This window comes from Podarcis erhardii (assembly GCF_964252035.2).
Source record: "Podarcis erhardii genome assembly, chromosome: 4".
Lineage (NCBI taxonomy): Eukaryota > Metazoa > Chordata > Lepidosauria > Squamata > Lacertidae > Podarcis > Podarcis erhardii.
The window spans coordinates 8,884,456-8,899,318 of NC_138508.1; the positions used below are offsets into that span (position 1 = coordinate 8,884,456).

Consider the following 14,863-nt stretch of genomic DNA (forward strand, 5'->3'; position numbering starts at 1 on the left):
TCTCACGTGAGTCTTTTTTGAATTATTATTTTTTTGATTGAAAGTTAGAAAAATACATAATTATATGTGCACTAAATGTGAGTCTTTATACTTAGCTGTGCATAAAATCCCGGATTTACAGTTGTTTTGGTGAATTATGCTGTAGGTCTCATAAATCACATTTCAGACAATGGGTTGTATCCAATGTTGCTGTGGCGCCAGTGGAACCGACTTCTACTTGCGCAGCGGGGCCTAGCCTCTCCAGATGGGGGGACCCTCTGGAGCAGATTTGGGGTGACGTGTGGGAGGCAGCAGGGGAGGGGAAAGTCCTGTTGTCTTAGCAAGGCTTGGCTCACGCAGAACTGGTTACAACCCAATGCTTGCGTTGAAGAACATGACAAAAAGAACCTGTGATGGTCTGCATAACATGGAGCTGCTTAGAGACTTTGATTGACGAAATTACCATCAAATCTGGGGGGTGGGGAACCATTATTGTGAACTTAACAGGTAGTGTCACAAGTCAGATTTTCTACATAGTCTTGTAGCACCCCTCCCCAAAGTATATACTATTAATCTTGTTTCGATTTTTTTAAAAAACGAGAAGGATAGCCCAGACCTTTTGAGATACAGTCATACCTCGGGTTGAAGTAGCTTCAGGATGAGTATTTTCAGGTTGCGCTCCGCGGTGACCCAGAAGTAATAGAGTGTGTTCCACATGCGCGGAAGCGGCGAATCTCAATGCGCGGGCGCAGGTTGCGTTCGCTTCAGGATGCGAACGGGGCTCTGGAACGGATCCCGTTCGCATCCAGAAGTACCACTGTATCTTAGAGAGGTTGCCCGATTTATTCCTCTCCCTTTCTGTTTGGCAGCTTGCAAAATCCCCTGTCTTCCTTCCGCTCCCTGTTGATTTATCTCTCTGCTTTTGTTTTGGCATTTTAGGGGTGATGTTCAATGTTGGCTCCCCAGGGGGAGTGGGAACCTTAAGCTGCAGGTTCTCTGTGCATTCTAGACAGAGGGCAGCTTGCAGACAGACTGTGAGGTAGTCTGAGCTTGGTCAGGGAGGTTCCTTTGGGGTGTTTGCTCCACAATACAGTGGATGCTCCGGTTGCGAACATGATCCATGTGGGAAGCACGTTCACAATCCGCAGTGTTCGCAACCTGCAGCGCCGCATCTGCGCACACGCGGGTCGCGACTTAGTGCTTCTCTGCATGTGCAAGCACTGAAACCCGGAAGTACTTCCAGGTTTGGCACAGTGCGCAAGCCGAAATCATGCAACCCGATGCTTCTGTAACCCGAGGTATGACTGTAGTTTCTAGATACTGGAATTCAGGGCTCCTTGAATATACTGTATGTGCCCAGATGTTGTAACAAATATAGGAAGAGGCCGTCTTGGTACCCCAGCTGGCAAGTTCTTTCCCCACAGAGGCTTGTTAGAGCTGCTTTTGGGGCACATGGGCCTTTTAGTCCGGAATGACTTTGAGCAGCTTCATCAAGTGATGGAAAAATGCGGGCATAAATGTTTCCTAGTTATAGTGGTTACTTTTTGTGTGCTTTGGGTGTTTCGTTTCTTTGACAAGGGTGGAATTGAATTCATATGTTTAGGTAGCCAGCCTTGAGGGTGAGTAAGAAGGGAGGTGAATTTAGGTGTGGATGCATTTGCAAAACGGGGGGAGAAGAAAGGCCATCTCCATGTGTACTTTTTGGTGCAGCCCACCATGTGCTGAAAGTTGAGTGTCCTCCTCCTTGTTCTAGAACCCTGCCTCCCTCCCTCCCTCCCTTAAAATACAGTGTCACAAATGACCTTTTTGCCTTTTCCAAAGCCCTGCACTCAAGAAAATGAGAACTGACATCAGCCAGTCCCATTTGAGTGTGCTTCCACAATCATGCCTTAACCTTTAGTAAGACGAGCAGTGCTTTGAAGAGCTGGGTTCTGTTTGGTACTAGATGAAAGGTGAACAAGATCTGACTGCAGAATGTTGGAACCAGCTCCTTTGAGATGTGCCAAGGTGGAAGGAGGCTGCAGGCCTGCCACTGCAAAGTTAAAGCACTGTAGAGTTAAACTTTCATAACATCCTAAAAGAAAAATGGTGGTGTGCTGGCTTCTGGTGGCTAAAGAATAAGAGGGAAGCTGTCTCAAGGAATTCTTTGCATTTTTACATACTGTGAACTCTTGAAGTTGTGGCAGTGCTTCCCCAATCAGATGCTTCCTCTTTCCTCTCTGTACTGTTCAAATCTTCCTCTGTCTCTAAATCAAAAGACGATGAGCAAGTTCATAGTACTTCATTCCCTTGGGACATCCATGCAGTCCAAAAGAAAGCAGTAACCAAATAGTTTTAATTTTGTTGTGGGCTTAGTCTGTGTGTGGTTTTAGTGCTGGCTGGGTGTGAGACAAGCCCCAGTTCCTCACTCCCCTCCTGTTAAAGGCCGCATCCAGCAATCTCTCTGCTTCTCATCTTTTCTGGGTTAGCGAGCTTCTCCTGAAGGGAAGGAACTTGTTCCTGGAGAGCCGGCAGCTCATTTCTCATTGGATTTTTGTGCAACAGGGAGATAGCTGTATATGTGACATACAGTAAAAAGAAAGAAAGATAATAACCTGGAAATCCCCCACATCCTTGCTTGCATCTCACTAACATACAGTAATTAATTTTCTAATTTTAATTGCTTTATTTAGAGGGAGGGCTAAATCAAGGAAAGGAGGGGCAGAGGAGCATGCCCTGAACTCATTTGTCTGTCAGCTCAGGTTTTTAAACTGTGTAATACATACTACAGTCCTTTTCACAAGCCCTTGGGATTTGGTGGTACATAAAACAAATTATTTAAAAATAAATAAAATAGATTCACTATAAATCTTCAATGGATGATATATTTCCCCTTTCCCAAAGGGGTATTTAAAACACACACACACACACACACACACACACACACGTGTGTCATCTTCTCCATTTCATTTCTTCTCTTTAGCCTCTGCTGTGACAGCCCCTGTTCCCTTACTCAGTCACAGCTTGGTGGCATAACGTATTCTTTCATTTCTCCCCAATGTGCAGATTTCAGAATTTATTAACTTCTTCTACATTGCCCTGCATCTATCTATCTGTCTATCTTATCTATTTAAAATTCAGCCGGTAGGAGTTCATGGTTATTTCTCGCAACAGTTTTGGCATTGATTTCACAAAGGCAGTTTTGTTGTTCTTTGCGTTCCTGAATGTTGAAGGAAGCCCGTGTGAAACCCCCTGCCCTGGATATGAGAGCAGATTGCTGATAACCGGGTGATTGCATCAGTCTTGTGGCATGCCTTTCAAAAAGACCCATGTGATTTGTCAAACAGGTCATTTCTAGACTTTGGGGATCCAAAGGAAACCTTAGCAATTTATAATGTGTCCTCACCACTATTGTTACCACATCCCTACCCATATTTTGTATATCTCTTTTCTCCTAAGAGGCAAACTACTGTATTTGGTCTCCAGGATCTGTCTGAAACAATTAGGGGAGAGCCTGTCCTTGGCTTGGCTGCTTGCTTGCCTAGAAGCCTGGAGCAAACACCCGATTTTGCCTCCTCATTGATCTGCCCCTAATGTTAGTTTGTAAGTTAAAAGATTCCAGATCAGAATGATATTCCGGAACTGTTCTCCAGTGAAAGACAGAGCAGCTATCAGGATTAAAGATAGGGCTAGAAACATGTTTTGAAAGGTGAGAAATATCCAGTAATACAGCTTTGCTAGCATTGCAGACTCTGATCAGTACTGGACACAGTGTAAAACATCTGAGTGAAACAGATTCTCCCTAGTGGATTTAGAGAGAAGGGAAATGGCTTGGTCAAGAGACAGGATAGCTCTTCAAGGCTGAAGGAAAAGAGAGAGAGAGAGAGAGAGAGAGAGAGAGAGAGGTGGTGGATGGAACAAAAGAGACTGAAAATTGTATTGCTATTTATCTATACCTATAAATCGGTTAAAAAAGACCATCTTGGGTGCCTTTTTGTCGCTTAACATTTTACCAAGCAGAGGAAATTTCAGAAAAGAACACCTATTGCTTTTTACTGTCCCTAGATTTTCAGTTGTTCACACATTTGTACTTCCTGTCAATCTACTGTCAAGCCAGCTTCAGTGCGGATAGCAGTCTGCCGCCCTGCGCGAAGGGCGCCCTGAAGCAGAGCGCCCCTTGCGCCGGGCAGACATCCGCAGCGTGGGGAGCCCTGCAGGAGTTCCCCACAGGGCTCCCCACACTGCGCTGGGCAGGCATCGGCCAGCCCCACAAGCTCGGGGGACAGCAGGGAGGCGCAGCGCCGCCATCCCGCTGTTCCTCGACCTGGTTCGGTTTCCCCGACCTGGTTTTGGGGGGGAAATAAAGGGGGGGGATTTCCTTTATTTCCCCCCCCAAAAAACTAGGTGCGTCCTATGGGACGGAGCGTCCTATGGGACGAAAAATACGGTATCTCTAAAAGCTGAAGCAAGTATTTGTTTTAGTTTGGGCCACAAACATGCCAGGTCAAAGTGCTCTAATCTTTCCATTATAAGGCACTCTTTTCAGTTGCCCAGAAATTGACTGTCCAGGCTCAAACTTTCCATAACAAATATCTACCATTAGGCTGAACTGCTTGAGTTTTTCTGCCAAAAAACAACTAAAATTCTAGCTTGGGGGAGGTGGGGAGAAGAGTAGATCCCTAGTAAGTGATGTGTGAGGCTTTTGGTTTGCTGCAGGGAGTAGCGTCTAAAATATGTAACAAATACACTTTTGCTAAGAGACCTAATTGTTGTGGAATGCAGCTACTAGCAATGAGCTTTTCCTGTTCATCCTTCCTAAAAAATGAAAATGTTGCCCCCGCCTCATATTTTCTGCTAGTCAGAGTGTTGCTGCTGATCTCAGCAGAGTTAAGGTATGTTAAGATCATTATTAATGTCCAGAAACTGTTAAACTGGAAATTACATTAAATACAAAAATTGTCCTAAGCAGTAACAGTTCCGTTGACATGGTAATAAGATCAAGACTGTGTTTTTCAGGATTATAAATCTTTACCTTCTCGTTATTTGAGCGGTTTGCTCACTGTGTAGTTTGCCAGGCCAGTCTTAGGCTGGTGTTGCACCACTACAGCAACACATGGTGCTGTAGCCATCCCATGTTGTGTCCCTTCCCAAGTATAAAGGTAAAGGGACCCCTGACCACTAGGTCCAGTCATGGTTGACTCTGGGGTTGCGGCGCTCTTCTTGCTTTACTGGCCGAGGGAGCCGGCGTACAGCTTCCGGGTCATGTGGCCAGCATGACTAAGCCGCTTCTAGCGAACCAGAGCAGCGCACGGAAACGCCGTTTACCTTCCCGCCAGAGCGGTACCTATTTATCTACTTGCACTTTGATGTGCTTTCGAACTGCTAGGTTGGCAGGAGCAGGGATCGAGCAACGGGAGCTCACCCCGTCGCAGGGATTCGAACTGCCGACCTTCTGATTGGCAAGTCCTAGGCTCTGTGGTTTAACCCACAGCGCCACCCGCGTCCCCTCTGCCCAAGTATAATTTGGACAAAAAGCGGGTTATAGGGACAGAATGAGAGAAGCAGGCAGAACCAGGGGCTTCTAGAACCCTAGCACAAAGTTGTGCATACTGAGTGCTGAGGCTCATCGCCAAGGAAAATCAGCACAATAAAGGCTTGTGTGGTACGATTTCTTGTAGGACGTTGGATCATTTTACACCAGTGCAGGTATGAAAATACATATATGAAGCAATAGGTCCTAGAGAGTAAAAGATACAAGACAGATTCCTTTTTCGTGAGCGTTCTTCAGGTGTGAGTTTGCCAGTTAACAATTAGAGAACATTATTTTTCTCTTAATCCAGGGTGTTTCTGTAACTCGAAAGCTTGCATGCTGTAAAAGGAATGTTGTTGTTTAGTCGTGTCCGACTCTTCGTGACCCCTTCGTGATCAGAGCACGCCAGGCACTCCTGTCTCCCACTGCCTCCCGCAGTTTGGTCAAACTCATGCTGGTAGCTTTGAGAACACTGTCCCACCATCTCGTCCTCTGTCGTCCCCTTCTCCTTGTGCCCTCCATCTTTCCCAACAGGGTCTTTTCCAGGGAGTCTTCTCGAATAGGTTTGATTAAATATATAGATAGAACATTTGACCATGTGATGCCACTTTGTCCGTTGGGAGAAAAAGGTAGTTCTTCCATTGGCACTGGAAGCAAAATCATACACAGGGCAGTATGAATTCTAGGATTGTCCCTGTGATTCTAAGACTTTATAACAGAACTGCTATCCTGTACATAGTTGCTTTTACGCAGCTGTTGAAGATTTGAGCAGGAACGTTGCCTGTGTCAAGGAGGAAAAGCTAGAAAACACATTAAAACAGCATTTGAAGTCGCGATAAAACAGTACAAGTCCCACGGGAATTTTAGCCTGCCATTAAAAACGAAACATCTGCCATTTCTCTTGAAGCTGTTGGTTTCACTTCCTGAAAGTCCTATGGATTTTTGAAACCCGAAACCACTGATGATTGGTTCTGTCTCAGATTTAGGAAGCAGGTAGTTGATGCGGTTAATATTATACCACTTGATGAAGCTCTTATCTTCCTTAAACTCTTAGTCTTCCTCTAAATGAGTCTGTAGAGCAGCAGTTGTTTTAAAAGCAAGTAGTGCTCACGTACTGGGGTGGGAGGTGGGGAATCCAACTAAGTTAGCAAATACATTTGCTTTGCTAATGTTTACTTCTTCAGTCATTTTTACAAGAAATTGTTCCTAACATAAGCTAAACTTGTTGTTGTTTAGTCGTGTCCGACTCTTCATGACCCCCTGGACCAGAGCACGCCAGGCACTCCTGTCTAACACTGCCTCCTGCAGTTTGGTCAAACTCATGTTTGTAGCTTCGAGAACACTGTCCCACCATCTCGTCCTCTGTGGTCCCCTTCTCCTTGTGCCCTCCATCTTTCCCAACATCAGGGTCTTTTCCAGGGAGTCTTCTCTTCTCATGAGGTGGCCAAAGTATTGGAGCCACAGCTTCAGGATCTGTCCTTCCAGTGAGCACTCAGGGCTGATTTCCTTCAGAATGGAGAGGTTTGATCTACTTGCAGTCCGTGGGACTCTCAAGTCCATGGGACTCTCCTTCATGGATCACTGCCTTGCTGTGGCGAAGGGGCTTGAATAACTCAGAGAAGCTATGAGCTATGCCGCGCAGGGCCACCCAAGATGGACATGTCATAGTGGAGCATTTTGACCAAACGTGATCCACCTGGAGCAGGAACCGGCAAGCCACTCCAGTATCCCTGCCAAGAAAACTCCATGGACAAAGACAACAGGCATATAAGCTAGATACTTTTCAATGACTTAGTCAATGGGCTATGCCTTGCAATAATCTCTTCCACTGCCCTAGAAGCTTCTGTCTATTGCAGGTCTCTGATTCTATTACGTCTCTAAGCATGCACCTTTCCCCCCTATATAAATAATAGAATCATAGGGTTGGAAGGGACCTTGTCATCTAGTCCAACCCTTTGCAATGCAGGAATCTCAACTGAAGCTTCTGTGACAGACGACCATCCAACCTCTGCTGCCACTGTCCACCAATCATTCCTAAGGGGAAAGTGTGTTTGAGATGCCATCATGGTGATGTGAACTCCCATAGCCTCAACGCATCCTGGCATGTATGCAGAGAAGCCTCTTTGTGGGGGTGCCCAGTTACTTAGATGCACACAGGTGCTGCATCCCCAGAGGTTCATGCAGTGCACATACAATGCGCATCCAACCCACTCTCTGTTGCAGCCTTCATAATGACCATTATTATTATTATTATTATTATTATTATTATTATTATTATTATTTTATACCCCGCACATCTGGCTGGGTTTCCCCAGCCACTCTGGGCGGCTTCCACCAAATATTAAAAACAATACAGCATCAGACATTAAAAACTTCCCTAAACAGGGCTACCTTCAGTTGTCTTTTAAAAGTAAAATAGTTGTTTATTGCCTTGACATCTGCTGAGAGGGCGTTCCACAGGGCAGACGCCACTACTGAGAAGGCCCTCTGCCTGGTTCCCTGTAGCCTCACTTCTCGCAGGGAGGGAACTGCCAGAAGGCCCTCGGAGCTGGACCTCAGGGCTGGATAATGGGGGTGGAGACGCTCCTTCAGGTATACAGGACTTCCTTCAGCCCTCTGCCTTTTGTTATATAATATGAATGTTTTTGTGGCCAGTCAAAATCAGCCATTACAACCCTGATGGAAGTGTGATATATATTACATTATGCCTATTCACACATTGTTAGCTTTTCCCTTTCTGAGCACTTCTAGGATTTGCACTTAGCAAGTAAGTTTATTTTGCTCCTAAGGCGCTCCTTACCATGGCTGTATACTTGCTTCGTATCTCTTGCTTGCTGTGAATTGAAAAATTGTTTGAGTCCCTGCTTTATCTCAGCTGGTTACAATTAAAGCAGTAGTTCAGTTCATATATGCTGAATGTCAGCATGAATGTTCTCCTGCTTAATTAACTTCTCGCATGACCCAGGGATGTGTTGACAACCACTTTACACCGAACTTGAGAGATACCAACATCTTTAAATGCAGTAGGTGAAATGAGAAAGCTGCAAACATGCTAGCTACGGATAATTCTCTTGCATATCTAGAAATAGCACTGCATACATTTTCACTTTGACAACCTCCGGTAATTCTCTGCAAAGTGGCAGAAGCTATCGCAATGGGCATAGGACTAAGTGAGAGAGTCAGTATTATTGTATATAGCCAAAGGCCTTTACAATGGACGACAGAGAATAAAAGGGAAAACTTTCCTCTAAAATCATACAATGTAACCTGTAGCAGTTTACAACATAAAAAGGAAATTTACAACATTAGATTTTAAAACTGGAGTGCATTCACATAGCTGGAACGGAGCTTCTTGGCTGCCGGCGCAAATTTGGCTACCAGGTGTGTAATATATAGATGTTTCTCTGCTAGGAGTTCAACTGTCACTTCCTGTGTGGATTAAACCTGGAAGCCAGTTAACAATTGGTGCAGATAGTATGTGATGACCTCTACCTGATTGCATCCATATATACATTTGCGATCCATATGGGGAATTTCCCAATATCTCCCCTCTAAATATGCCAAGGAATCTTAGTTCTACAAAGGCCCTGAATAGTTATGGGAAGGTCAGAGTCTGAAGGTAATGGGACCTTGAGTGCTTGGTCTTAATTTGGGAGTACCGAATTAGAGGAACAGGTGGCAATGATGGTTGCTGTCTTGGTTGGCATCCTGGTCAAAAATCCAATTTCTAGGGCCACATGATTAAGGGGTTTTCTTTTTCAGAAGGTTGGCGGTTCGAATCCCCGTGACAGGGTGAGCTCCCATTGCTCTGTCCCAGCTCCTGCCAACTTAGCATTTCAAATGCACACCAGTGCAAATAAATAGGTACCGTTGTGGGGGGAAGGTAAATGGTGTTTCCGTGCGCTCTGGTTTCCATCACGGTGTCCCATTGCGCCATAAGCGGTTTAGTCCTGCTGGCCACATGACCCAGAAAGCTGTCTGTGGACAAACGCCGGCTCCCTCGGCCTGAAAGCAAAATGAGCGCCGCAACCCCAGAGTCATCTTTGGCTGGACTTAACTGTCCAGGGGTCCCTTACCTATTACTTTCTGTGACTAGTCAACTACAATTTATTAGCAATTAGAGTACCCTTAAATATTATTACTCTTTCAAGTAAAAGCATTTGTTAAGAAAGCAACATGGTTAATCGAATAGGAATTGTGTGTTTTTTGCAGAGACAATCACTTCTGTGGATGAAATGCAGCCTTTCTAAGCTAAATATATTATTCAGGCCTCAATATATGTTATAGGTACATCTCCTTTGTGAAAATGCAAAAAAGTGTTTTTATTAGCCCCTGTTGGCTTTTGGAATACTCTTTAGTGCCAGCTAGTGGGAATAGATAGCAATTTCAGTTCTGTTTCGGGATGCTTATGAGCCCAAGATGACCAAGCATGAAGGTGAATAAATGCATTTTATTTAGATAGCGGATATTCACTCCACCAGATGAGCATGAATAGTAATTTTTTTGCTTCTGTTTTAATGCAGGCTCTTGATGGGAATGTATGTGATCACCTTAAGGATTATTTAATGGCATTCAGCAGGACTGAATTAGAAGTATGCCAAGCTGTACAAAGCACATTCCAGTTTCTTTTGGAAACTTCCAGTCGGGTAAGTTTTTCAGCAAACTAGCTTTTTTGTCTGTATTCCAAAATAGTTGTGACAGGGTGGGACCTGTGACTTTTTTTTTTTAAATGGGAGGAGCCTGAAGTGGTCATAACCAGGGAAGTCGAATACTGCACCACCACAATGTTAATACTAGCTACCATGAAAAGGGTGATGAGGGCAGAGAGGCCAGCATTATGGAGATGGCCAGCGCTTCGTAAGGTAGCGATGTAACGCTTGATAGTGAGCTTTAAATGCAGGAAGTCTGAGGTTCTGTCTGTGGTGGCGGGGCTGAGAGACATGTGTTCCTGCAACGCAGGATAACTGCTGCCAACCAGATGAAGCGCTGGCTGTCTGGCGCAGTGGCTTGAATCTATATAAGGCAGTTTCATATACCTGGGAATAATTCGGAGCAAAAACCTGACACCGCCACCCCCTACTCCATTTCTTACAACAGGGATGTCCAACAGGTCGATCGCGATCTACTGGTAGCTCCCTGTGAGGTTTTGGTGGATTGCAGTCGATTGCTGGCTCCCTTTCGTTAGCGGTGGTAAAATCCGGCCCAACTTCGACCTGAACTCCTTAAAAAAGGGTCTTTCCTCCCTTAAAAAAGTCAACAACTTTGCCCTGAACCCTTTAAAAAAGGGACTTTCCTCCCTAAAAAAACAACTCAAGAGCTTTGATCTGAACCCCCCCAAAAATGGGGTAGATCACTGCCAGTTTTTTATTCTGTGAGTAGATCACAGTCTCTTAGGAGTTGGCCGTCCCTGTCTTACAACAATAGCATTATCCCTTTGATTTGGAGCTCTGCACTGTTATCAAAGTTGGCCTGGAATCCTCCAAGTATAGTTTGAAAGCAGTTACAAGTTCTGTAACCGTTTACAATGCTGCTTGAGGAATATTTTGCAGCATTGGTTTTTCCTAGGGTATATAGTCTCCCTTAGCTGGCAGTTTCAATCCGTCAAATGGATTTATCCATGACGCATCACCTCTGCTTTGTCCAATCACCTCTGCACAGGACTGTAGTTGTACAGGCCACCCAGGCCAACTGGAGGAACCCACATAAAACTTTATCTGCCTTGCATTTGATACTGATGTGGTTAATCCACCCTTGCTGTCTGTGAAATGTTTGGATAACCCAAGCTCGTGATGGTTTAATCCGGCTTCTCTAGTCTCTTCATAAGCCTTTTGACTTTCTGATACTACATTTCACTCTTAATGTTCTGCGGTTTCTAAAAATATAATACACCCTGATAAAGATGGCGTGGCAGGTGGCTGCATTGGGTTCTGGGATCATATATGCATTCTTAAGTTTTCTGAATAACGTTCCTGTTCAAGATCAATATGCATTCCAGCCATCCGACATCTACAAACCCTGTATAAATTGCAATTGAAAATTGCCAGTTTGCTGCTGGGCCAGGTTTGAGGCATTTACATTAATTGAAAAAGCCCTAAACAACTTGGACCCAGAGTACCTTAAGGATGGCCTGGTTCCAAAAGCTCCATCCAACTTGAAAGGCTGAGATCCTGTGATCAGGCACGTCTTGCGTTTTCCCTTGTGGCCCCCCCAAGTTTCAGCTCGTCTTCACTCAGGGCCAAGCTTTCAGTGTGGCAGGCTCAGCTCTTTTGAACCCCCTACCACTAGAGGTTGGGCAGGAACCATGTCTCCCTTTGTGCATATGTCCTGTGAAAACTTCTTTTGTTTAGGCAGGCCTTTACAAAATGTTTTTTTTAAAAAAATCCAGTAAGTATTCATTGATGTTTTATTGGTATTTTAAATGATGCTCTTACAGCATCTTTGTTGATTTCGTTTTAAATGTTGTACTGCACCTTGCAGAACTTCCGGTGTTGGCTTAACTATTGCAGTGTTACAGTTTCTTCAGTTTTTCTGTCTCACACATTCTCTCTTTAATATCAGGGATTAAATGCCTGTAAACGTATTCATTGTCTCTTTCAGGTAGTGCGAGATTACAATTTTCAGCTGTTCTTGCAAGAGAACTCCGTATTTCATAAACCGCAGTCCTTCCAGTTCCAGCCTTGTGACAGTGACACCGTAAGGGCATTTAAAAAAATACATTAATTCCACTCCTTTGTTCAATGCTTTGAATGAGCCACAATCCAGCTTTTGTAAGGGGAACAAGGTCTACGTGCAAATAAATTGCCGTGTGCAGTTGTCTGCATGGGCATGACCCAAGAAATTCTAAAATCCATAATTCTGCAGGGAGAAACACACTGACGTGCTGTCCAAGAGTTTTGCAACCTCGCATAGCCTTTTAAACCTTTCTTCAGCAGACAGGGAACACTGGATTGTGACCCAGGTGTGCTAAGGTGCGCTGAGTCAGGTGTGCTAAGCCTGTTAAAAGGAGTGGGCTCAAGTGCACGTAGTTGCTTTGGACAACAGCAAAATTTATTGAGTGCTACCCCTTTTCAAGGGACGCGGGTGGCGCTCTGGTGTAAACCACTGAGCCTAGGGCTTGCCAATTGGAAGGTTGGCGGTTCGAATCCCTGCGACAGGGTGAGCTCCCGTTGCTCAGTCCCTGCTCCTGCCAACCTAGCAGTTCAAAAGCACGTCAAAGTGCAAGTAGATAAATAGGTAGCGCTCCGGCGGGAAGGTAAACGGCATTTCCATGCGCTGCTCTGGTTCGCCAGAAGCGGCTTAGTCATGCTGGCCACATGACCCGGAAGCTGTACGCTGGCTCCCTCGGCCAATAAAGCAAGATGAACGCCGCAACCCCAGAGTCGGTCACGACTGGACCTAATGGTCAGGGGTCCCTTTACCTTTACCAAGCGGAAGGTCTAATTCATCTTTGCAACCGTACAACAAAGCTCTGTAACCGATCCCAGTGTTTGCCTTGTGTGTTTTCCTTGTGTGTGGTCAGCCCTGGCTTATTGCCCTTTTTAAAAAAGTTTTAGGTCCTCAAAAAAGCTTCCTAAATTAATTATTTTATGTTGAGAATAATTTGCAAATACAGGGGAAGCTGGGAGGGGTTTGCTAAAAATTTTATCATGTTTTAAGAAATGGTTGATAATGGCAAATATTTTTTTTCCAAATTGTACTGTCTCCCCAAATATTTGCAGAGGTTCACATTAAGCAAATAGCTCACCAGGTGGCTAAAGAGCAGTTTTCTGTGCTTCTTACACCAAGGTAATAGAAAGTACCAATTTAAGCAAAGTGTAAGTTGTTTTGTTTTGTTTTTTAAAAAAAGTCATTTCTTTTTGCAGATTTTTGATAAACCATAGTTAGCAAGGGGGAAGGGATCTGGGTCTGTGCTGCATTAGGGGAAAGGCAGATAAAAACTGGGTAAGCCTTGTTAAAAACAACAGACTTGCCCTTGAAATTCAGAAGTTTTCTAACTTCATCCTCAACAAAAGATAAGTTAATTTTATATCTCTGACTTCTCCAGCACATTGTTTACATCAAGTCCAAGGGTATATAAAAGGCAGTGGGCTGAGTTTTCCCTGACTAACCATATTTGCCTAATTGTGTTTGCCTTGCAGTTCTAACTGGTGTGTGTGTGTATGTGTTTGTGTGTGTGTGTGTGTGTGTTTTGTCCTTGTGCAACCTTTGACATTCAGAGTTTTAATGCCGTTCAGCTGGTGGATATTGAGCCTTCACCTGTCAGTGCTCTGAGAATGACCTTAGTGGAGGTATATGGCAGCATCTGCTCTCACCATTTACTGTCTTGTGGTCTTGCTGATATGCATGATGAGAAGGACTGTTATGGTGCAATCTGCTTCCATGCATAAAGTGACAAACGAATGCATAACGTGTTAAAAACCAGATTCCTACTGTCAAGATCTCAGAACTGAACTAAATTCTCGGAGGCCTGCTTAACTTTACTGGACCAAACAGCGCACAATTTATAATAATTCAGAATTTTGACGTGAGATGTCAATGCACCATCTGATATCTAGAGTAGCTTTACATAATCCTGTCACCAGAAGTGCCCCCTTCAGCTCCATGTACCCTTCTGGGAAAGCAGAATAAAACTATGGGTATCTTACCATACTCTTGATTTCAGTTAAACTAATTAAGATATTTATATGTATTTTTTCTGCCTTAATTGCTAAAGCGCCCAAGGCAGCATACTTCAGCAGCAGCAGTGAACAAAGATAGCAGAGTACAGTAGACAAAAATAATTCATCTGCTAGGACATCCTTCCCCAAACTGCTGCCCTCCAGATGAACTACAACTTCTGTCATCTCCCAGTACGTTTCCGAGCACAATTCAAAGCATTGGTGCTGACCTTTAAAGCCCTAAACGGCCTCAGTCCAGCATACCTGAAAGAGCGTCTCCACCCCCATCGTTCTACCTGGACACTGAGGTCCAGCTCCGAGGGCCTTCTGGCAGTTCCCTCACTGCGAGAAGCCAAGTTACAGGGAACCAGGCAGAGGGCCTTCCCGGTAGTGGCACCCGCCCTGTGGAACGTCCTCCCATCAGATGTCAAAGAGAACAACAACTACCAGACTTCTAAGACATCTGAAGGCAGCCCTGTTTAGGGAAGCTTTTAATGTTTGATGCATTATTGCATTTTGATATTTTGTTGGAAGCCGCCCAGAGTGGCTGGGGAAGCCCAGCCAGAAGAGCGGGGTATAAATATATTATTATTATTATTATTATTATTATTATTATTATTATTATCCCTGACCGTTGCCCATGTTGGCTGGGGTCAGTGCCAGTTGTAGTGCAAAAAATCTGGAGGGCACCAGATTGAGGAAGGCTGCCCAAGGGATT

At 44.6% G+C, this 14,863-nt stretch overlaps 1 protein-coding gene across 6 annotated transcripts in view; it reads left to right on the forward strand.

Moving 5' to 3' along the window:
- The window catches only part of FCHSD2 (FCH and double SH3 domains 2), a 150,563-nt gene that overhangs the window by 88,039 nt on the left and 47,661 nt on the right, over nt 1-14,863 (forward strand). For all 6 annotated transcript variants that reach the window (XM_081860316.1, XM_081860317.1, XM_081860315.1 and 3 more), the window contains exons 9-10: nt 10,012-10,134; nt 12,086-12,181. In XM_081860316.1, the coding sequence (XP_081716442.1) occupies nt 10,012-10,134; nt 12,086-12,181 (219 nt within the window). The remainder of the gene's footprint in view (nt 1-10,011; nt 10,135-12,085; nt 12,182-14,863) is intronic.